The following is a 23,220-nucleotide window of genomic DNA, read 5'->3' on the forward strand; positions in this document are numbered from 1 at the left end:
AAAAAGTAAGGTCTATTTAAAAAAGTCAGCTCTTCTTACAAAGTTCAGAAAAAAATAATGAAAACTGAAATTACCTTCTTTTGAAAGTGGAAGAACAGGTTTGTCAACTGTGATGTTTGGAGGTAAAGCCAGAGTCCCACTCATTGTATCAATAAGTTCCTCAATTCTTTCCTCACCAATCTCTTGTGCTAGAGGATTTGAAATCACTTTGCCTTCTGGTCTGTTAAGAAATAATATGTGAATTTTTCCATTACATACAGGACCAAAATTTCAAATATGCATTTTAATTTACTTATTAAAACTTATTTATACATTTCCTATTTCCAAAAAAGATGTCAGGCAGCTTACAATAAAAGATACAAGTAATAAATGTATTAAATAACAGAATATCACCAGAAGAGGATGTTAGGATTGTAAATAAACAGAAAAAAATATATGTTAATTCTAAGGTTATCATGGCTGCTGTAACAGAGTAGAAAATTTTTGCTCTAGTTTCGTTTCCATAACTTTGGCTTTATCTACTTTGGCTAAGTCATGTTTCAAAAATTAGGAAGCATATAATTCATCAGAGGAGATAAAGTTTTTCCTGGTACAAATTCTGAAATATTTATGTGATCATGTCCTCCATAACAGTTTTAGAGCAAATGCAGAAAAGATTAATTTTTACATGGCTATTTCTTTTACTGACTTCTGAAAAAAACAGAAAGCATAATATTCAAGGTTTGCTCAATGAAGACTGTTCTGCCAGCAACTAAAAACAATATATTAAGTATCTTGGTTAACACTAACCTTAAAGATTCCTTTGCTTTTATTTCATCATTTAACCCAGTCTCAGAATCCTTTTTTCTTTTGCAAAAAACATAAGATGATTTATTCCCTAGAAACCTGTAGAGACTATTGTTTGAATCCTCAAATTCCAATTCCTTTTCATTTTTGAATAGCTTCATTCCTACTGGTTCAAATACTTTATGGTTCATTAGAACTTGACAAAGACGAACTCCTTTAAGACGAGAGATATCATTACTACTCAGGCACATATTTTGCATAAGATGACTTAGTACTACATCAACAGCATCAGAACCAGTAAAACAGTCTTTGTATGTTCGTAAATGATGCCTCCTTCTTTTTATTTCCACTTGAGTCTGAAGGGAGTGAATAATACCATCCCATAGCTGAGTAGCTTGAAAAGGACCAGAGCATCCTGAAAAAAAAAAATTAAACATATGTTTCTAACAAATTTAGATTACACAAAAATATGTAAGTTTTTTTTGTTTTGGCAACCTTATGCTTTTTTATGGCATATCTGCTAACAATGCCTTTCTTAAGTTTCTTCTCTTCCCATCTTGTGTAAACTATAATATGTTTACTAAGTTTGCACATGTTCGTCTGCCAATAAAATCAGAGTAAACCTAGGAACTTGCTTTACTGATATGAAATATACTACTATGTACTATGTGAATTTATACATCCTAATGTTACATGCTTAATAACTAGCTAGACTTAGTCTTGAAGAATATTATTTCAGGCTACATTTAAAAGGAATGTACACACACATTGGAGTCTTGATTATTATAGAGATGTGGCTTCACCAGACTCTGCTTTTCCTTTCTTCTTTTTGCCTTTTTGAACAATGACAAGCATTGCATGAAAGAAATCTATGGCAAAGAGCTGAAAAAACTAATCAATTTATCTGCCAGCTGTTCTTCTTGAAAAATAAAAGTTTGTGAGGAATAATGAAAATCTGAAAACAATGAAAATGTCCAGTGCCTGGGGAATAGTTAAGTAAATTATGGAATAGCCTTATTATAGGATATTAAGCAGCCATTAGGAAGAATGACATTTATAGCATGGAAGGATTTCATTAAGTAGTAAAAACAAAAAAACCAATGAGGTTGGGCAGAACAATTTATATACTATCATCCTAGTTATGTAAAAATGAATTCCCAACCTACATACAAATATATGTAAATAGAAAAGTCTGGAAGGATAAACCTCAAAGTAACATTTAGGAAATAGGTGTAATGAAAGGATACTCACTTTTTATATACATATTTCCAGTTTTTATAACGTACATATATAATTTTTTCAATTAATTGGAGACAGTAAAATTTTAAAATTGAGATATAATTCACATTCCACAAAATTCACCCTTTTAAAACATACAATTCAATGGTTTTTAGGTACATTCACAAAGCTGTGCAGCTATCTCTATTATCTAACTCCAGACCATTTGATCACTTCAAAAAGAAACCCATACACACATATACACTCTTGATACTATGTATAAAATAGATAACTAATGAGAGTATACTGTATAGCACAGGAAACTCTACTTATTGCACTGTGGTGACCTAAATGGGAAGGAAATCCAAAAAAGAGGGGATATATGTATATGTATAGCTGATTCATTTTGCTGTACAGTAGAAACTAACGCAACATTGGAAAGCAAATATACTTCAATAAACATTAATAATAAAAAAAAAAGAAACCCATACAGTTAGCAATCACTGCTCATTCCCCTCTACCCCAGTAAATTTTTATTAAAATTTTTTTAATAAGATAAGGGAATACGTTGAAACACCTAGAATGTTGTTTCTAGATTTTCGTTGTTGTTGTTAGAATCTGAGAATTTAAGCTCTTTCTTACTCTGACTATGAATAACTGGAAACAGGATGTCCAACTTTACATAATGGTCTGATGTTTAGGACAGAAATAAAAGCCCATCACCTTCAAATGCCTTCTGTAACAGAAGCTGTCTGTCTGTCTGTCCTTGAACTATTGGCCCGAGACACTGTGGACAGTGCATAGACAGGAGTAGGGCGTGGAGGGTGAGGAGTTGAAAAGGGGAGGGGTTGAGGAGGGAGTAGAGACTGGGTTAGGGTAGGGTGGGGTGGATAAAGCTAGAAGTCTATGAGCGGAGGAGACAAGGGTATTTTCCATCTGCCTCTCTAAGCGTCATTAAACAAGTAGGCTAGGTTAAAGAAATAGTCCTCGTGCTCAAGGACTTGCCATCTAGTACTTTTAACCCCTTGTTGTTCTAAGTGTAGCCCGCTGACCAGCAGCAGTGGCATCATCTGGGAACTTATTAGAAACGCAGAATATCAGACCCTACTCTTGAATCCAAACTGCATTTTAACAAAGTTCCCAAATGATCTGTGTGTATATTAAAGTTTGAGAAGCACCGCTTTCCAGGACTCCCCAAGGAGAGTAGCTCCTGAAAAGGCCCAGTGCCCGTTCAGCGGGACTGAGAGAGCAGGTGGGCCGGGAAAGGGGTGGGTCCAGGAAAGGGGCGGGCCCCAGAGGCCTGAGGCGCAAAGTCCAAAACGCCCGCTCCCCTCAGCCGTCCCCCGCTTCGGTGCACATTTGGTTAGGATCTAAAGGGGTACCTGTCCTCCTTTTCCGGCAGAGAACATCTCTAGGGCTCACGAAACTCGACACGCTCCGCCCTGGGCCGGGAAGCTGGCTCTGGCTGCCAAGGCTACGGAACCGCGGAGTCAAAAGAACCGCCATAAGCTCGTCCACAGGGCTCCTCCCCCGGCCCGTAACCCCGCCCCCTCCCTGTTCTCGGGAGGCGGAGGCCAAAGACGTCCCGGCCCCGCCCCTTCCGAACAAGCCGGAAGTGACGTCATGCCCGGGCAGGCTGGTCTTTCGGTCTTCTTCCCCCTCCCTTACTCTTCCTCCCCAGTCCCTCCCCTCCCCTCCCCCTTCCCTCCTCCGGTTCCAGCCTTTGAGGCGGCGCGAGTGTGAGAGGCTATGGAGTAAGCCGGCGGCAGTGGCCAGGCGCAGGGGCTGAGCAGGAGCAGCCAGGAGGCGTTTGGGGGGGCGGGGGAAAAGAGCCCCAGCACCGCCCCTCCCGGGGGAGAAGGGGAAGAGGTGAGTGACCCCCCACGGGCACGGATCGACCTCCTTCACCGGCCGTGCTCTCGCTTGGGCTCCCCAGGCAGCGAGAAGGAATGGGGAAGGACCCGCGCCCGGGGTAGGCCTCCCAAGGTCCCCGGGGCTGGCGACTGTTGCTTGGTGACGGGCCTGCCGGCTGCAGGCGGGGCCGGCGGGGCTGTGGGCGCCCGCGCGAAGCCGGGCTCGGGGGGCGGCAAGCTCCGGGGAGCGGATCTGGGAGGCCCGAGTCTCCCGAAGAGGCCTGGAAGCGACTGGAGACCCCGGGCTGGAGCCATCTGCTGGAGGGAGGGCCCCCGGCTCCGGCTCGGGAGCTCGGGTTTCCGTGGTGGAGATCTTGGTTCCCTTTTGGGAAATTGGACACTACTCCGGCACTGGGTGAGAACAGGTCCCCTCAGTTCTGAGGTCCGCCTCTGATAACCTGAGTTACCATCTAGGGCCCTACTGCCCGGCGTCCTTTTCTAACAGTAGCTTTAGTTCTGGAATGGAAGGTTATTGTTTGTGAGGTGGGTGGGGCAGGTGTTTTGTTAAATACACGCTCCGAGGCTCCTGCACTCCTGTTTTTCTAAGCAGGAGAGAAAGGATGGAAGAAGGTTGAGACCCATGAGGCTTGCAAAAACTTGGGATCCGACTGAATACATAACCTATGATCAGTTATGAAGGGGACCAATATTGTCACGTCAACTGCCATAACAGTCTTCCTGAGACTCCAGACTCAAGCGACTTAAAAGCACTATGTCAGTAGTGACTTACAATTGTAAGTTGCAAACTAGTATTTTTGTAGATCAAAGTCAGGAATCATCTGTATGACTTTTCTTTACAAATTGGATTCTATGAGTAAGAAGTTTTCTAAGTCGCATTCGCAAGCCTCTCCATTCTGGAAAATTAATATAGTTTAAGGTTAATGCTCCAAACCAACCTGTCACTGTAAAACCGGTCATGTTCTGGTAACAGCTTTAAAGTCAGGTGATTGAAGCTTCCTTTTGGACTTTGCAGGCCTTTTTTCGTTTGGCTTCTTATTTTTTGGTTTAAATATTAATTTTTTAAAAGTTTTAAAATAATTTATCAGCTGAGTGTATAAATAGAATTCTTGAGACACTATTAAACTGTAGCCATAAAAGACACTTTCGGGGGACCCTAAAGGAAGGATCTTCATTCTGTTCAGATCCACTTAACACACATGCAGAAACCTGTCTCTAAGATCCATAAACACCCAATAAAATAAATAGAAGCACATTGTACTTACATACACTGGAATATTTCTGTAAAAATCAACCCCATACTTGGGAATAACTACTCATACTCACATGTTTGAAATTCATGACTTATCCCCCAAGAAAAAGAGGTCCTCTTACTGTGTTTGACTCAAGTGACTAGCTTAATCATCCATCCCTTTCTATAGCAGTAGAGATTTGACAGCTTCCTGTCTCTCAGGCCTCATATCAGTCTCTCTTGAAGTCTCTTGATTTTGCCTCTTTGAATATCTCTTGAGTCTGTATACTCCTGGTCTTCATACTAGTACTCTAGTTCCAGCCACCATCATTTCTCATTTGAAGTATTTATGGTCTCCTAATTAGGGTCTACCTGCATTTACTGTGGCTCCCTCTGTAGTTTTCCACACCAGACTGAGTGACTTTTTCAAAATGTAGATCTAATCACATCATCTCCATGTTTAAAACTCTTCACTGTTTTTAAGCGCAACTAAAATCTTTAACAGGCTGTTTAGGTCCCTCTTAATTACCTTTGCAACCTCATCTCCACAGCGCCTTCCGGCATTCTTTTCTCCTCCTAGTCACTCTGTTCTTTCTGTTCTGCTTCAGGTATATGGCTTTTGATTATGATGCATCCTTTGCCTGGAAATTCTCTTCCATTCCTTTTCATTCAGTTAATGCCTGCTCATCATTCAGCTCACGTCAGGGAAGACTTTCCTGATTACGATAGATTCCCCTAATTATATGTTCTCATGACACCATTGCAGAGTTGCCATGCTTATTAATACTTAATAAATTAATGAGATTTCCCTAATCTCCTGATACTGTGTAAGTGCTTAATAAATGTTTTTTAAATGAAAATTCATTGATTGCTTACTAAATGTGCCAGGAATTGTACTAAGCATTTTCTGTGTATCATCTTTAATCCTCACAACAGTCACTTGAGGAATGGTTGGCAATTCCCTCTTTAGAAAGATTGGAATTAGTGTTAGGGAGGCTAGTTGGTGGTCATAGTGCTTGTATCTGGCATTTGAACCCAGATTTTGTTGCCACTGAAGATTGTGTGCTTAATTATATAATTCACTGTGCATCAGAATCACCTGGGGAACTGCTCAAAATATAAATGCCTTGACTGCACATTTATGGATTCTGATTCCGAAGGTTTGAGATAGTACATAGACATCTATATGTTTTAACAAGTTACCCAGTCATTTAGATGTTATTAGATGTTTTTAGATGTTCACCAGAGTTTGAAAATCATTGCTTTGTAGTTTGAAAACCATTGTTTTAGACAACACTTCAGTGCTTTATGAGTTTCAGTTTTCATACATTGTACTACGCTGTGTTTCAGATTTTATATGCTCTTAAATCAAGGAAGAACTGTAGTCCTAGGTAAGTGACCTTAGTGATCATTTCGTCTAATTTCCTACCCAGTTATTCCTTTTCCTCTTTCTCTGGCTAGAGGAGCTGAATAGTGAGACACTGCCACCCCAGTGCTGTTGCTACTTTTTTTTTTTTTAATTAATTAATTAATTAATTTTTGGCTGTGTTGGGTCTTCGTTTCTGTGCGAGGGCTTTCTCTAGTTGTGGCAAGCCAGGGCCACTCTTCATCGCGGTGCGCGGACCTCTCACTATCGCGGCCTCTCTTATTGCGGAGCACAGGCTCCAGATGCGCAGGCTCAGTAGTTGTGGCTCACGGGCCTAGTTGCTCCGCGGCATGTGGGATCTTCCCAGACCAGGGTTCGAACCCGTGTCCCCTGCATTGGCAGGCAGATTCTCAACCACTGCGCCACCAGGGAAGCCTGCTACTTTTTTTAAATTTCAATAATTTCCAAGTATCTGGTTGACTCCCTGTAGTAAAAGCTATACTAAGTTCATGGGCTGGAAGTGCCTTCTAAAGAGTTGGATGTAATCTCTCCTCAAATTTTACTTATTGTTCAAATTAGTAGTTTGATATTTAAGTATGTGTTGCCTTATAACCTCTCATTCTGCTTTTAAAATCTTACTGTATACAAACTTAATGATAGAAACAATGTTTTACTTCTTGTTTCTCCTACTGCACCTTAGCATGGTGTTTTCCACCTCTTCTGTACCCAGTAGTTTGTTGAATGGATGTGTGCTTCACTGTACATTGCTAAGTCTTCTTAGTTTTTTATGTTTGTTTCTTAAATCAGGTGTGTCCCCTGAAGTAATCTGTTCTAGCTCAACTTATAATAATTAGATACCTTCTGTAGTTGTAAAGAGAATGATTGTATTGAGCTGGTACAATCTTTGTTTCCTGAGTAAAATTAAACATGGTTTCTGTATAGGCCAAAGAATGTTTTTAACCATGTTTTAAAAACTGTATCTTTTAAAAACTTTTAGTAATCTGTAAGCCCCCCTACAAGAAAAAAAAACATGTATTTCAAAAGTATATCTCAGGATCATCTTTATATCTAAACAGATAAGCACTGCATATAGGAGTATAGGTACAAAACTTTTACCAAGTTTTATGAAGCATTTTGTCAAAATTATTTGTCATGTTAATGTAATTCTTATTTCAAATTATAAAATTTTATGAGTATTTGTACAAATGACTATATAAGTGGTATTTTAAAATTCTCAGACCCTTGTACCTCTTTAAGGACTAAAACTATTTTGAATTCATTTGTAGTTTTTTGTGTTGTTTTTTGTAGTCAATGTGTATTATTTTGTACTTGTTGAAAGTCTAGTCTCTGTAACAGTTACTAAACATAACTTCATTATCAGATGTAATTACAGTAACCTTTTTATTTGCATTATGGTGTTTCCAACAAAAAATGCAAGCTAATTCTACTTATTGTTCAAATTACTAATAAAAGAATATTTTATTCTTGGGGAAGTAGAAAAAGGGACTTTTTGCAGTTTTGCTACTTGAAAATTCACAAAGTTTTATTTTATCCTGCTATATCTAGAGTTTATGAGTAGGCAGAACTGAAAGAATTGCCAGTTCCTTTCAGCCACCTGCCATCAGGTGCCGAATACCCAACTCACCTTCTGCCAGGTGCATGTAAAATCTAGTATGAACAGATTCATCTACTGGTTTTAGTAAAAGCCAAGTGATGGCTGAATCAGATGGTAGGGAGATATAATCTTGGGATCATACTGAAGCTGCCCCAAATCTTATTTTGGCTGGGATTTACAAGGGGAATATTGAATTTCAAGTGAATTCTACTAAATGGTGTACAAGGGACAATCACTTATATGAATAAATATTTCTATCACTTATAATTTTGTCTCAGAGAAATAAGACTTCTTTATTCATTAATCAAGTGAAATTTGAAAAGCTATCATTTTAAGAAAATATATTTGGTCTCTAGGTTTCTTAACATGTCAAAAAGCTATTGCCAATAATTCAAAATCTCATTTAAGCTCAGATCTTATTTCATAAACTCATTCATTTCATTTTGTCCTTAGCCTTCTGTTACTCTCATGATATTCTTTTTTTTTTTTTTCTCCATTTGTCAAAGTAGCCTTCTGTTACTCTCGTGATATACTTATTCTTTTTTGGTCTCCTTGGGTAACCTTTTTCAAGCCCATAGTCTTAACTACTATACTGCTTTAAGCTCATGGTGCCCACATTTTTATTTTCAGCTGAGACATTTTTTTCTAAGTTTTTGGCCTGCATATCTAAAAGCCTCCTAGCTATATATGCATATTAATGTCATTCAGGCAACTCAACTTTAACATGTCCAAAATTGAGTTTTTCCTCCCACAAAACAAGCAATTGTCTCCTATAGCCTTGCCTTGGTAAATGGCTTCATCCTCCGCCTAGGCTCTGAAATGAGAGACTTGATTGGGATTCCTAGTTTTGTCTCTGTCCATTATCTAATTATCTAGTTGGTCACCAAGTTCTCTTAGTTCTAACTTTTCTTAATTTTTCCTTTCCTCTCCTTCCTTACTGCTATTTCCTTAATTCAGCAACCTCTCCCTCTTTTAAAGTTTGTTTAAAATTTGATATATGATACATTAAAATGCATAATGAAGTTTAATATGTAATTATAAAATAAATATCCATGTAACTAACACCTTTAAAACACCCTCTCCACCTATTGTCTCTTTCCTATCTTCCCTATCCCTATTTCCAAGTGTCCTTGCCTTTGTTTTGTTTTTTTTTGTTTGTTTTTATTTTTTGGCCTATGTACATTCTGAATTATGTATGTATAAAATTCCTGAAGTACAAATTGACACACTTCAGTCTTGTCATATTCCCTACTTCCACTCCTAGTATATCTTTCACTTTGCATGATGGAGTGATTGATCATTTTACTCATGCCTGAAACCTATCTGTGGCTTATCATAGCTTGGTTTCTTACTACTTAATGCCCTTGGTAACCTGGCTTTTCTAAGTCTCCTTTGCCATACTTCTCTCTTTTCCTCCAGTTTTTATCCGAACTGCTAGTTTTTACTCCTACACTTGTCCCATTCTCTATCTATCTAGTTCACTCCTCCTCCCCTTTAAAGACATCTATGGTTTTGCTGTTTTGGGGAAACTTTCTTCTGTCTGTTCCTCTTCTTTTTGTTCTTATAGCATCTGTGTATGTATATTCTGTAGCATTTTATTACTGTAGGATAATAATGCTGTGGTTGGTTTAATTCTCTGTCTCTTACCTTTGATGGTAAGCTCTTTATGGCTTATTTTTCCTTTACTTCGTTCTTCCCCAGTTTCTTATGTGGTATCAGGTACATAGTGGGTGCTCAATAAATATTAAATAATTCACCGGATTAATTTCCATGTCTATTTCTACCTTGTGTACACCAGTGTTGACTCTGGGTGATGGATAGGCATCTCAAATTTGACGATTAACTCTGAAAATATCCTTTGTTTTCATACTGAACTATTTCTAGTTTTCAAATCACATCATGTATAGTCTTCCCTCCATGTCTTGGCACGTAGTAATCCTTCTTTCTGGAAGCTCCTTCCCTTTTCTCCTACCTGAAAAACACTTTTTTTTTTATTGGAGTATAATTGATTTACAAAAAACACTTCATTTTTGAGCCCATCTTCATGTTCCCAAAGCATGGTACATTCATACCTCTAGTTAATTGCTATAAATCTTTGCAGGTCTGAGTCTGCTACTGGACTGAGTCCCTAAAGATCAGACATGTTTCCATTTACATCTATATTTCCAGTGTATGGCAAGTGCATGGCATGTAATATGTAGCTACTCAGACAGAGTTAAAGGAAAGTATATGTAGATTTTAAATAGCGTTTTTATGTCTCTTCCACCTCCCCCTCAAAATCAGCAGCAGATGTTCATAGAGAACAACTTGGCATGGCAATGAATGTTTTCATAATGCCAGTAGCAACATTTTCTAACTGCTTACAGAAATGCAGCATTAAATTAAAAAAGGAAAGTGAATTTTTATTTCTATTTACAGATAGTTCAAATCTTTAATAGAAAGTAAATTATATGAATATAATTTAATTAACTGAGAAAATAGGACACAAATTAGTGCTACCTTAGCCCAGTGGCCTTCCAAATATTTTTGCTTGTGTATTCTCTAAATAATTTTGTAAGACGTTGTACTTCTTTTTGTGTTTTAAGTTGATGGCATCTGAATTTTTTTGTCAAGGGTTTAGATAATTACAAAGTATCTGATTTCTAGATTGTGGTATATTATGATTATGTTTTACTTTTATCAAAACCTTGGAGTTTTTGCTTATTAATTGAAATAAATAAACTTGTTCCTATACACCCCTGTGACGACTATCTTGTTTCTTAATTGTAATTCTCTGACAGGTAAGGCATGGGGTTTTGCTGTTAAGAAATAAAGCACAACCCTCTTCAGAATTTCTTACCAAACTTCTTTTTGCTTTACTCTTAAGAGACTTTCAGGACTAATGTATTCTCAAATTGCATTTTTCCTTTTGGCATGCCTGCCAAAGATTTTTATACCCAGGGAAATACCCTATAACAAGACTGGGATGGCTGAGAAAAATATTTTACTTTGGTCAAGTGGGAGAAAACTGTGAAAAAAGAGTTGGTTAAGGAAAATTTTCAGGACACAGACTTGTTCTTAGGCAAATCAATTTTTGGAAAGAATACACATGGCAGGTGAAGGTTTGAAGAGTGATAGGACTTTAAACCTCTTTCTGTGCCATGGACCCTTAAACAATCTAGTGGACCTGTTCTCAGAGTAACATTTTAACAGCTTGTCAGTTTCTTTCTACAAAAGCCTCTGGGATTCTGATTGGACTGCATTGAGTCTATAGATTGATGGGGAAAATTGACACCTTAACAATATTGAGTCTTCCATTTCCTGTACAAGTTTTTAAGTCATCTTCAGTTTTTTGCAGAAATTTTTGTTATTTTCATTGTACAAGTCTTTGTGTCTTGCCAGATTTATCCATAGGTACTTCATGTCCTTGAAATGGTATTTTTTAAAATTTGCTGTGTTTATTTGCATCAATATTTGTCCTTTACATTTTTTACTTTCTTTGCAAGTCAAATTTTTTTTAGTTCCTTAATTTTTTTTTTTTAAGCAGCATTTTTTTTTTTTTCTCTAGTTGCAGTGAGTGGGAACTACTCTTTATTGTGGTGCACGGGCTTCTCACTGTGGTGGCTTCTCTTGTTGCAGAGCACGGGCTCTAGGCATGTGGGCTTCAGTAGTAGCAGCATGCAGGCTCAGTAGTTGCGGCACGTGGGCCCCGGAGCATGCGGGCTTCAGTAGTTGCAGCGCATGGACTCAGTAGTTGTGGTGCATGGGCTCTAGAGCACAGGCTCAGTAGTTGTGGTGCACAGGCTTAGTTGCTCTGTGGCATGTGGGATCTTCCTGGACCAGGGATTGAACCCATGTCCCCTGCATTGGCAGGCAGATTCTTAACCACTGCGCCACCAGGGAAGTCCCTGTGTGCATCCTTTAAGAGTGAAGTCTCTGTTTCCCTCAGTCCTGTGGAGCTCCTGCAGTTGAGACCTGCTCGCCTTCAAAGCCAGATGCTCTGGGGGCTTCTCTTCCCAGTGCCAGAGCGCTGGGCTGGGGAGCTGATGTGGTGCTCAGAACTCTCACTCCTGTGGGAGAACCTTGGTAATATAATTTTTCTCCAGTTTGTGGGTCGCCCCCCCCAGGGTGGTATGAGATTTGATTATGTCGTGAGTCTGCCCCTCTTACCAGTCTCATGGTTCTGTCTATATGTCTTTAGTTGTAGAGGATCTTTTTGGGTAGGTTTCAATCTTTTTCAGTGATGGTTGTGCAGATTGTTGTGATTTTGGTGTGCTCAAGAGAGAAGGTAAGCTTAGGTTCCTTCTACTCCACCATCTTGGCCACTCCTCCCTTCAAAATGGTATTTTTGAAATTTCAGTGTTCAGTTGTCTGTTTCTAGAATATAAGAATAGTCTTTTTTAAAAAAAGTATTGTTTTTGTATTCTGCCATCACGCTATACTCACATATTACTTCCAGTAGCTTTTTTGTGGATTACTTCTGACTTCTCTGTACATGATCATGTTGTTGAGAATAAAGAATTTTACTTCTTCCTTCCCGGTATGTATGTCTTTTATTTTGTTTTCTTTTTTTGCTTTGGCTAGGACCTCCATTAGAATACTGAATAGAAGTGGTAAAAGTAGGTATCCTTACTTTGTTCCCTAATTTAGGGAGAAAGTGATTAATCTCTTATCTTTAAATGTGAAATTAGCTATAGGTATTCAAAGGTGCCATTTATCAGGTTGAGGAAGTTCCTTTCTGTTCTTAGTTTGCTGAGAGTTTTTATTGTGAATGAGTATTGAATTTTGTCAAAAAATTTTTTCTGCCTTTACTGAGATGATCATATATTTTCTATTACCCATTATTCAGTTAATATGGTGAATGACATGGATTTGTTTTTGAGTGTTAAATCAATGCATTCCTGAGATAAATTCCACTTTGTTGTGGGGTTGGATTTGTTGGATGTGCTAATGTCTTGTTGAGGATTTTTACCTGTTGATGATGTATATTGATATGAAGTTTTCTTGTGTCATTATTTGGTGTTGGTATCAGGGTGATACTGACTATAGAATATGAAAGTGTTCTATTGTCTTCTATTTTCTGGAAGAGCTTATATGGACCTGGAATTATTTCTTCCTTAAATGTTTGATAATATTCAGCAGTGAACCCATCCGAGCCTGGAGTTTTCTTTGTGGTGAGAGCTGTAGTTATGAATTGCATTTCTTTTAGGTAGGATTATTCTGACTTTCTCTTCAGTTATGGTAGTTGTACCTTCCAAGGAATTTTTTCACTTTATCCAAGTTGTTGAATTAATTGGCTGGCATAAGATCATCCATAATATAATATCTGATTGATTTAGAATCTATAAGCTCTATATAGGATTAGCATCCATAGGATTTCTTCTATTTCTGATATTGGTCATTTGTGTTTTTAAAAGTTTTCTTAATTTAGCTAGAGGTTTATCTTTTAAAAAAAAAAAGTGTGTGGCTTCATTGATTTTTCTTTTTCATTTTTCTATTAAATAGAGTATTAAATTACATTAAATTCAGTCGTTCCATTGATTTCTACTCTTTATTTCCTTCTTTCTACTTATTTTGAGTATACTTTTCTCTTTTTTTCCTAGCTTCCTAAGATAGAAGCTTATACCATTGATTTTGGATTTTTTTAAAATAAACATTTAAAGCTATAAATTTCCTATGGGGTACTGCTTTGCCTACATACCACAGATTTTTCATTTTCATTCACTTCAAAATATTTAAAAATTTTCTCTGTGATTTCTTTTTTAGCCCTTGGGTATTTAGAAGTATTGTTTAATTTCCAGATATTTGCATTTTTCTAGATATTTATCTATCACTGACTTCTAGCTTAATTTCATTGTGGTCAATGAACGTATTTTGTATTATTTCAGTAGTTTTAAGTATTTTGAGACTTGTTTTATGGCCCAGCATATGGTCTATCTTAGTGAATATTCCATGTACATATGAAAACAAAACGCATTCTGCTTTTGTAAAGTGGTGTTTTAGGTCAGGTTATTTGATAGTGTTCAAGTCTTCTACGTCCTTATTGATTTTCTGTCTACTTGGTCTCTCTGTCCATTTGCTAATGAGAAAGGACCCATGAAGTCTCCAACTACACTTGTGGATTTGTCTATTTCTTCTTTCAATTCTGTCAATTTTTGCTGCATTTATTTTGAAACTCTCTTATTTAGTGTGTACACATTTAAGATTGTTATGTCTTCTTGAGAGTTGACAACTCTGTCATTATGAAGTGTCCCTCTTTGTCTTGAAGCCTGTTCTGCCTGTTATTAATATAGCCACTCTAGCTTGTATATTTTCACATTTTTTTGGTTTTAAATCCTCTTGTAAAGTGTGTTTAAAGTGGGTTTCTTATAAACAGCATATAGTTGGGTCTTGCTTTTCTAATCTAGTTTGATAGTCTCAGCCATTTAACCGGAATTTTAAATCATTTACATTTAATGTAATTATTTATATGGTTGGATTCAAATTTATTATCTTGCTATTTATTTTCTGTTTTTCACATTTGTTCTTTGTTCCTTTCTTCTTTTCCTACTTTTTTTTTATTAATTCAGTTTACTTTAGGATTCCATTTTATTTCCATTGTTAGCTTTTTAGCTTTGTCTCTTTACTATTTTAGTTATTACTCTAGGGTTTATGATATGTCTTTAATATGCCACAGTCTAACGTCAAATGATGTTATACTACCTCACATATAAGAATATTTCAAAAATATACTTCCATTTCCCCCCTCTCTTTTTTTTTTATAAATTTATTTATTTTTGGCTGCGTTGGGTCTTCGTTGCTGTGCATGGGCTTCCTCTAGTTGTGGTGAGCAGGGGCTACTCTTTGTTGCGGTGTGCGGGCTTCTCATTGCAGTGGCTTCTCTTGTTGCGAGGCGTGGGCTCTAGGTGCGCGGGCTTCAGTAGTTGTAGCTTGCAGGCTCCAGAGCGCAGGCTCAGTAGTTGTGGCATATGGGCCCAGTTGCTCTGTGGCATGTGGGATCTTCCCAGACCAGGGCTCGAACCCATGTCCCCTGCATTGGCAGGTGGATTCTTAACCACTGTGCCACCAGGGAAGCCCCCTCCATTTCCCCTCTCTTATCCGTGGTTTGTTTTATCATATTTTTACTTCTACATATATTATAAGCACAATACATTTTTGTTATTTTTGCTTTAAATGATCAGTTGTCTTTCAAAGATAACATGAGAAGTTTTTTATATACCTGCATAATTTTTATTTTCAGAGTCCTCCATTCCTTTTGTAGATTCAGATTTCCATCTGGTATCTTTTGCCTTCTGTTTGAAGGGCTTCCTTTAGTACTTCTTATAGTAAATATATGGTGGCAACAAATTATCTCAGGTTTTCATGAAAAAGTCTTTGTTTCACATTTATTTTTGAAAGTTTTTTTTTTTTTCTTTCCCTCATGGCTTATAGAATTCTACGTCAGCAGTTTCTTTTAGCTCTTTTCATACCTTATTCAGTTGTTCCCTGGCCTTGTATAGTTTCTGATGAGAAGTTTGGGGAAAATTCTTATCTTTTTTCCTCTGTATATAATTTGCCTATTTTCTCTGGCTGCTTTTAAGAGTTTTCTCTTAATCACTGATTTTCAGCTATTTGATATGACATATTTAGGCATGGTTTTCTTTGTGTTCATCCTGCTTTGTGTTTATTGAATTTCTTGGTGCTGTATAGTTTTCATCAAATTTGGAAATTTTTTGGCTATTTTTCAAATATTATTTCTCCCCTTTCCCCCTCATTTTTGAGATTCAGTTATATATGTTAGACTGTGATATTGTCCCACAGGTCACTGAGACTTTGTTCATTTATTTTTTTCCCCAGCCTTTTACTGTATCTTCAGGTTTCACTGATCTTTTTTTCCTACATTGTCTAATCTGGTAATTATATCATCTGAGTTTTTTATTTGAGATATTTTTGTCTCTAGAGTGTTCATTTGATTTTTTTTTAATATTCCATTTCCTTTTATTATAGTCGTGCTTTCCTCTAAATACTTGTTTTGCAGGAGAAGAGAGAAGCAAGAGAATAGTCATGTCTCAGGTCTCTGGTGAGTTCCAGGACAGGCTGCCAAGTGAGGGTCCTTCCTTGGCTTCCTGTATGGAAAGAATTCAAGAGCCAGCCAAAGTAAAGTGAAAGCAGGTTTATTTAGAGAGATAAACATTAAAATTGGCAGAATGCAGACTGTCTCAGAAAGTGAGAGCGGCCCTGGGATATGAAGTTGTTAATTTTTATGGGCTGGGTAATTTCATATGCTAATGAGTGGGAGGATTATTTCAACTATTTTGGGAAAGGGACAGGGATTTCCAGGAACTAGGCCACCACTCACTTTTTGGCCTTTTATGGTCAGCCTCAGAACTGTCATGGCACCTGTGGGTGTGTCATTTAGCATTCTAATGTATTACAATGAGCATATAATGAGGCTCAAGGTCTATGGGAAGTCAGATCTTCTGCCATCTTGGGCCTAACCAGTTTTTGTCATATCCTCAATGGCTGTGTCATTCTTTTAACTGTTGTCCCCTGATCTCTTCCTTCCTGTCTCACTTGGACATACGATAGTTTTTTATATCTTTGCTGTTAATTCTATAAGCTCATTTTGGAGTTTGTTTTTATTGACTGATTTTGGTCTTGGTTATGATCACATTTTCTTGCTTCTTGGCATGTCTGATAATTATTGATTGCATACTGAACATTGTGAATGTTGTATTGCTTAGTATCTGAAATTATTTTTGTCTCCATTTCATGAGTATTGGGTTTCATTCTGGTAAGCAGTTAAGTAATTTATGATTAGTTTGATCATTTGAGGCTAGCTTTTTAGTTTGTTAGGGCAGGTTTAGGATACTTTAAGAATGGTTTATTCTATACCAAGGCATAGTCCTTCTGGGGTTTCTACTGAATGCCTTTAGTGATCAATGAGGTCTCTCCACTCTAGCTTGAAAAATTAAAAGATTTGCAGCCCTGTATGAACTCTGTAACTATTCAGCTCACAGCTCGCTAGTTGTTCCTTGTCTGACCTTCTTACTGAACTCAGGTTCGGCTGCTTGCTGCTTGAAAGCCAATACTTGAGAGGCAAGTGCTGGTAAGAACGGAAAGGTGCTTTATTCAGGAGGCCAGCAACTTGAGGACATGGCAGACTGGTGTCCAAAAACCCAACTCCAAAGATTCTGCTTGATCATGAAAGTTTTTAAAGGGAGAATCATTTGGGGAGGGGATCAGTCTAGTTTATCTTCCACTGTGTACAGATTTTCTTCTGATTGGTTGGTGGTGCGGTAACAAGGTGGTGTTCCAGGAATCTCATGCTCTACCTGAAGTTATAACCCTCTACCTGGGTGGGTGGGGCCTTAGTTCCTGTAGAAGAACTCAAAGGTAGTGTTATGTATATTCTTTGAGGACCAGGACCCTGCCCTGAGGCTGCATTATTGTTTCTTGACTGCTCCTCTTTTGTTTCTGCATTCCCTCCCTTCCCTGATAAGCAATTGTTTGATTTTGCCCTTTGGAACTCAAGGAAGGTCAAGGGGGCTGAATGAAGCCTATTTCCTACAAACAAGAAATGGGGGGACACAGAAAGTATTTGCACCTGAGAGGGCCCCATAGGGTCCTGCTCCGTTTCAACCTGGTGAAGTTGCACACTATGTATGTGCATCTTAGTATTCAACAAAGCATCAGGGGGATCCCTGCCAATTTCTGGAGCTCTTTTTCAGCACTGTTCCCTTCTCATTTTTTTCCTTAAAAAAAATTTTTTTCCTCTTCTTCCCCCTTCTCTTTGAAATTCTATCTCAGAAGTCCCAGCCATCTCAGCATCATTGAATTCCAATTTCTTTCCTCAACTCCTTAATTCAGTTAGACTGTACTTGGGATTCTTTTGTCTGCTCCATGGTTTGCAGTGTGCCTCTAGGCAGAAAGCTGGGGCAACCCTAGAATTCACCTTGTTTGCTTTCTCACTGGGATCACATGGCCTGTGCTGCCTGTTCAATATCTGAAAACATTTGTTTCATATATTTTGTCCAGTTTCTAGTTGTTGAGGAGGGAGGGTAAATATAGTGTTTGTTCCTCCATTGTCACCAGAAATGTATAAAATCTGAAAAATATTTTACTACCTATTGCTTGTTCATGTGTTATTGTCCTTTAGCTTTTTGTTTAGAAAATATTCTTAAGTGATTTCATAGTTCAACAGTGATTATTTTAATAGTGGACAAAACTTTTATGAAATACAAATTTATTGCTTAGTATAACATTAGAGCCTTTCAGGTTTTATATAGTTTTTTTTTTACTGTGAAGAAAGATTCAGACCCTCTACACCACTTTAAGTCTTAAAGGGTCTTATAATATGGACCATGTTATATAGTTGAGCAACATTCATGTTAGTGTCAATGTGAATATGTCTTTTCTCTTATTGGTCTGTGACAATTGAGGTTGAAGCACAGTTTGGTTCCTAGACTTAAATTTGCATTCAAGTATATTGGGTTCTCTGAAGGCAAAACTAACATATAGCTTTTGTTTCTATAAGATTGTTTTGCTCATTGTTTGGGGGTATATTAAGCTTTCAGACTAAATAATGAATAAATAAAGAAGTAAAAACAAATGATCTGTGCTCTCCTATCCCCCTATGTTTCTAGGTAACAATAACTACCCAGAATTGCAGCCATGGAGTCCATGCTTAATAAGTTGAAGAGTACTGTTACAAAAGTAACAGCTGATGTCACTAGTGCTGTGATGGGAAATCCTGTCACTAGAGAATTCGATGTTGGTCGACACATTGCCAGTGGTGGCAGTGGGCTAGCTTGGAAGATTTTTAATGGCACAAAAAAGTCAACAAAGCAGGTAAGTTTTAGTTTAGAGTCCAGTTGGAAAGAACACACATGCTAATAAGTACCATAATGTGCATGTATGCATTTTTATGTTAAGAAATGCTAAAAGTAATGGGTTCTTTAGTTGTCATTTCATCTAATGAAGTCATAGAGAAACAAATGCTTTTAAACATGCCCTTGAATCTCCTGGTTACAAATACATTGTTTGATATATCATCTCATCTTGTACTTTAATTTTGTTTACTTAATAACAAACATATCAGTTGTACAAATGAGTGTATTAGATTTTAATATTTAGCAAAGTGGGGTTTTTTAATTTTTTTTAAACATCTTTATTGGAGTATAATTGCTTTACAATTGTGTGTTAAGTTTCTGCTTTATAACCAAGTGAATCAGCTATACATATACATATATCCCCATATCTCCTCCCTCTTTTAGCAAAGTGTTTTAGAATAAAAATTGCCATGTTCCTTTTTATCTTTATCAATACATTATGACAAAATACTCAGTTAAATTTTTCTAACATTCTTTTTTTAAGCATCCTTATTCCCTCTTTTATTCTATAGCCTTATAGAAAATAGACTTCTATAATATTTTTTCATATTTATTAACACTATAGTTTTTACCATCAGGGGATACATTTGTGGCATATAATCAGTAGTATGTTTGAGGGTATATTGATTTAAAAGTTATTTTAAAACTTCTTTTAGTGAAGAGTAGTTTGAACGAGTTGTATTTTTATTTTTATTTTTATTTGACTTAAGAGACCAACAGACGGTTCTTAGAAATGTGGAGGATTGTTAGTGTTAAATTTTACTAACAACTTTCTGTTGGAATTGTTAAAGAATTGAAAAATCTCCAGGTTTAAAACCTTTGTGGAAATATGTTCTTTAAAAAGAAGAATCAAAGAAGAAAAATCACTGTTTCCAAAAGTACTTTTACTTCCCTATACGTGAAACATATTGAATTTAAGACGTGGGATTTAATACACATATTTTCCAATGACTATCAAAATTGTACAATTGTGGGTATGCATTGTGACTTTTCCAAAATCAACTTATTTCCCAAACAAGTATATTAAAGACGGAATTGGCTTTGGTTATCCTTTTATGAAGGAGGAATCTTGGTTCTATGATAGATTGCTGGTATGTGGTTTGTACCTGACCTGTAAATCTTGTTTTTATTGCCATTTGGTTAGAAGTCTTTAAGTCCAAAGTTGATCTTTATCTTAAATATTGATTGGTCATTTTAAAAATTTATTTATTTATTTATCTATTTATTTATTTATTTATGGCTGTGTTGGGTCTTCATTTCTGTGTGAGGGCTTTCTCTAGTTGCGGCAAGTGGGGGCCACTCTTCATTGCGGTGCGCGGGCCTCTCACTATCGCGGCCTCTCTTGTTGCGGGGCATAGGCTCCAGATGCGCAGGCTCAGTAGTTGTGGCTTACAGGCCCAGCCGCTCTGCGGCATGTGGGATCTTCCCAGACCAGGGCTCGAACCCGTGTCCTCTGCATTGGCAGGTGGATTCTCAACCACTGCGCCACCAGGGAAGCCCTGATTGGTCATTTTTGAACATTGTTTTCTCTTTCACCAAGAGCTCATCCCAAAAATAAATGGTTTCTTGAGTATTGATTACTTAAAAAGTTATGAATGAGGTCATGAAGTTATATAAATGACCAACCTCCAACACCAGCACAAATTGCTTTTATAATCAATTATATAAAGGGAAAATGAAAGAACACCAAATTTACTAAATTTTGCATTGTTTATTAAGGACGTGATAACATAATATAGTGTCTTTGTCCTTAACCAAAAGAGTTCTAGGTGTTTGTGTTTATATCATTAGTTCATATGCTGAAATCCTCTGTTAATGTTGGAGCTTCTGTTGTTGCTCACAGAACATGAGAACCAGGCACAAATAATAGATAGTTGATTAGATATTATACATTAATACAGCATTTCTCAACTGCTGACTTCCGGACCTGAGTTCTCTTATGAAACTTTAACTGTATTCCTTTTTTTCCCCAAATTTATTGCTTTGAGGAAAAAGGTAGTTTTAGAATATATCATTGCTCTCTGTGGATATGGTATTTGAATTTTCTTTTGCCTCTTTCAGACCTCAGAGGGTCAGAACTCTGAGTATCCTGTCTGGACTGCTGGCTAATTCCTTAAGGAATAGCTAAGTCTCTAACCACTTTGGCACTGAAGCCTCGTTTGAATTTCTCCCTTAATTGAAAAGTTTTAGTTCTTTTTTCAATAGCCTCATTTTTATTAAAAGGGAATCAGAGAAAATAGATAATCTAGAGCTATACTTAATACAATATGGTAGCCATAAGCTATATATGGCTTTTTCAATTAATTAAAATTTAATAAGATTAAATGCAGTTTCTTTATTGGACTAGTCACATTTCAAATGCTCCATAGCCACATGTGGCTCATATTACCATATTGGACAGTGCAGGTATAGAACTTTCTATCATCACTGAAAGTTCTATTGGACAGTGCTGATTTTAGAGAAACTGGGAGAAAAATAATGGAAAAGGATACTCTGCTAGTCCTTTTCTTCCCCCTTAAAGGGACATTGAGACTGAAGGCATCTTTCTTACCCTCTCAGCTTTATTTGATTTAGCATACAGTGTACTTGATTGTAGTTGTGTTTTATAGTAGAATATATGATCTCAAATTTGACTTTGAGGTAAACATCGGGTAAGAGACTTTGGGCTAGGAGATTCTCATACCTGTTTTTTTTTTTTAAATAAATTTATTTATTTATTTATTTTTGTCTGTGTTGGGTGTTCATTGCTGTGCGTGGGCTTTCTCTAGTTGCCGCGAGTGGGGCTACTCTTCATTGTGGTGTGCGGGCTTCTCATTGTGGTGGCTTCTCTTGTTGCGGAGCATGGGCTCTAGGCGCGTGGGCTTCAGTAGTTGTGTCACACGGGCTTCAGTAGTTGTGGCATGTGGGCTTCAGTAGTTGGGGAGCGCGGGCTTAGTTGCGGCATGTGGGATCTTCCTTGACCAGGGCTCGAACCCATGTCCCCTGCATTGGCAGGCGGATTCTTAACCACTGCACCACCAGGGAAGCTCTCATACCTGGTTTTAATAGTTAAAAATATGAAAGTGTTTTCTGTTGTTACATGGCAGTGAAATAAATACCATGGTATTTAAACCATTGCATTTAAAGTTTAAATCTTGTTCTTTTCCCCCATTTCACTTTTTTTACATGATCTTCAAAAAAAGTATCATAATTTCACATTGTCCAAAAAAAACCCAACAACAACAACAACAACAAAAAACACAACAGTATTTCCAAGTTAAAAGAATCCTTGTATTAGTATTTTTTGGGTTTGCATACCCCTTTAAAGATTATCTGTGTATTTTTTCCTAGGGTTATTTCAAGTTCACATTAGTACATGATTAATTATAATTTTCGGATCATGTAGAACTTTTAACTTTTTAAAATTTATTTTTATTTATTTTTGGCTGCGTTGGGTTTTCGTTGCTGCACACGGACTTTCTCTAGTTGCGGTGAGCTGGGGCTACTCTTCTTTGTGATGCGCAGGCTTCTCATTGCAGTGGCTTCTCTTGTTGCGGAGCACAGGCTCTAGGTGCATGGGCTTTGGTAGTGTGGCGCGTGGGCTTGGTAGTTGTGGCTCCCGGGCTCTAGAGCGCAGGCTCAGTAGTTGTGGCACACAGGCTTAGTTGCGCCGCGTCATGTGGGATCTTCCTGGACCAGGGCTCGAACCCGTGTCCCCTGCATTGGCAGGCGGATTCTTAACTACTGTGCCACCAGGGAAGACCCAACTTTTAACTTTTTAACCTAAATGTTTGAAGCCGTCTTAGAAGAGTAGTAACAATAGCACCTACGAAACTGATGAGAAAAAGTACATATTTATGAAACTTGGAATGCAGCAAGATAAAGAATTGATAAATAAAAAGTTACTTGCGCCTGGTTACTTGTGCCTTCATTGTACCTGATTGGACATCTGTATTACTATTCTGTCTTTATGCTTCCAAAAACCAATTTCTGTTGCTTTTTATTATTTTTGAAAGACATTCATTGAAGAAACACCTCATAGTGAATAATTTATGAAAGTGAAATTAAGAATTCTAAGAATCTTCAAGACAAGAGTATAGTTGATTTTTTGCAGTAAAATAAATTTCTTAGACCAGTTTTGTATATAAAATGAGCCGTTAAGATTTTTAAAAGTTATTATTTCGATAAACTTAACCAAATACAGCATGTAAACATGCTGAAATGGATAGATCTTTAAATATAGCTTATTAGCACTCAAAGCTACTATTTAGGCTCAAGTGCTATTTAGTTTCCTTTTTGAGTGT

The 23,220-nt window shown here is 37.3% G+C and overlaps 2 protein-coding genes across 6 annotated transcripts in view; one reads left to right on the forward strand and one right to left on the reverse strand.

Annotated features, from left to right (window-relative positions):
- DEPDC4 (DEP domain containing 4) overlaps positions 1 to 3,571 on the reverse strand; it is a 44,923-nt gene extending 41,352 nt beyond the window's left edge. For 3 of the 4 annotated variants that reach the window (XR_014233157.1, XM_082349656.1, XM_082349655.1), the window contains exons 1-3: positions 3,387 to 3,571; positions 790 to 1,201; positions 75 to 220 (exon numbers count right to left, since the gene is read on the reverse strand). Coding sequence is in view for 3 of the 4 variants with exons in the window: in XM_082349656.1 (XP_082205782.1) it covers positions 75 to 220; positions 790 to 1,201; positions 3,387 to 3,510 (682 nt within the window). In the remaining variant the exon portion in view is untranslated. The remainder of the gene's footprint in view (positions 1 to 74; positions 221 to 789; positions 1,202 to 3,386) is intronic. The other variant, XM_082349657.1, reaches the window with a different exon arrangement.
- A 35-nt stretch (positions 3,572 to 3,606) lies between these two features.
- The window catches only part of SCYL2 (SCY1 like pseudokinase 2), a 56,673-nt gene continuing 37,059 nt past the window's right edge, over positions 3,607 to 23,220 (forward strand). The window contains exons 1-2 of one of the 2 annotated variants that reach the window (XM_082349617.1): positions 3,607 to 3,873; positions 18,692 to 18,896. In XM_082349617.1, coding sequence (XP_082205743.1) covers positions 18,720 to 18,896 — 177 coding nt within the window. In that variant the 5' untranslated portion in view covers positions 3,607 to 3,873; positions 18,692 to 18,719. The other variant, XM_082349618.1, reaches the window with a different exon arrangement.

This window comes from Balaenoptera borealis (genome assembly GCF_965194805.1).
Source record: "Balaenoptera borealis genome assembly, chromosome: 13".
Lineage (NCBI taxonomy): Eukaryota > Metazoa > Chordata > Mammalia > Artiodactyla > Balaenopteridae > Balaenoptera > Balaenoptera borealis.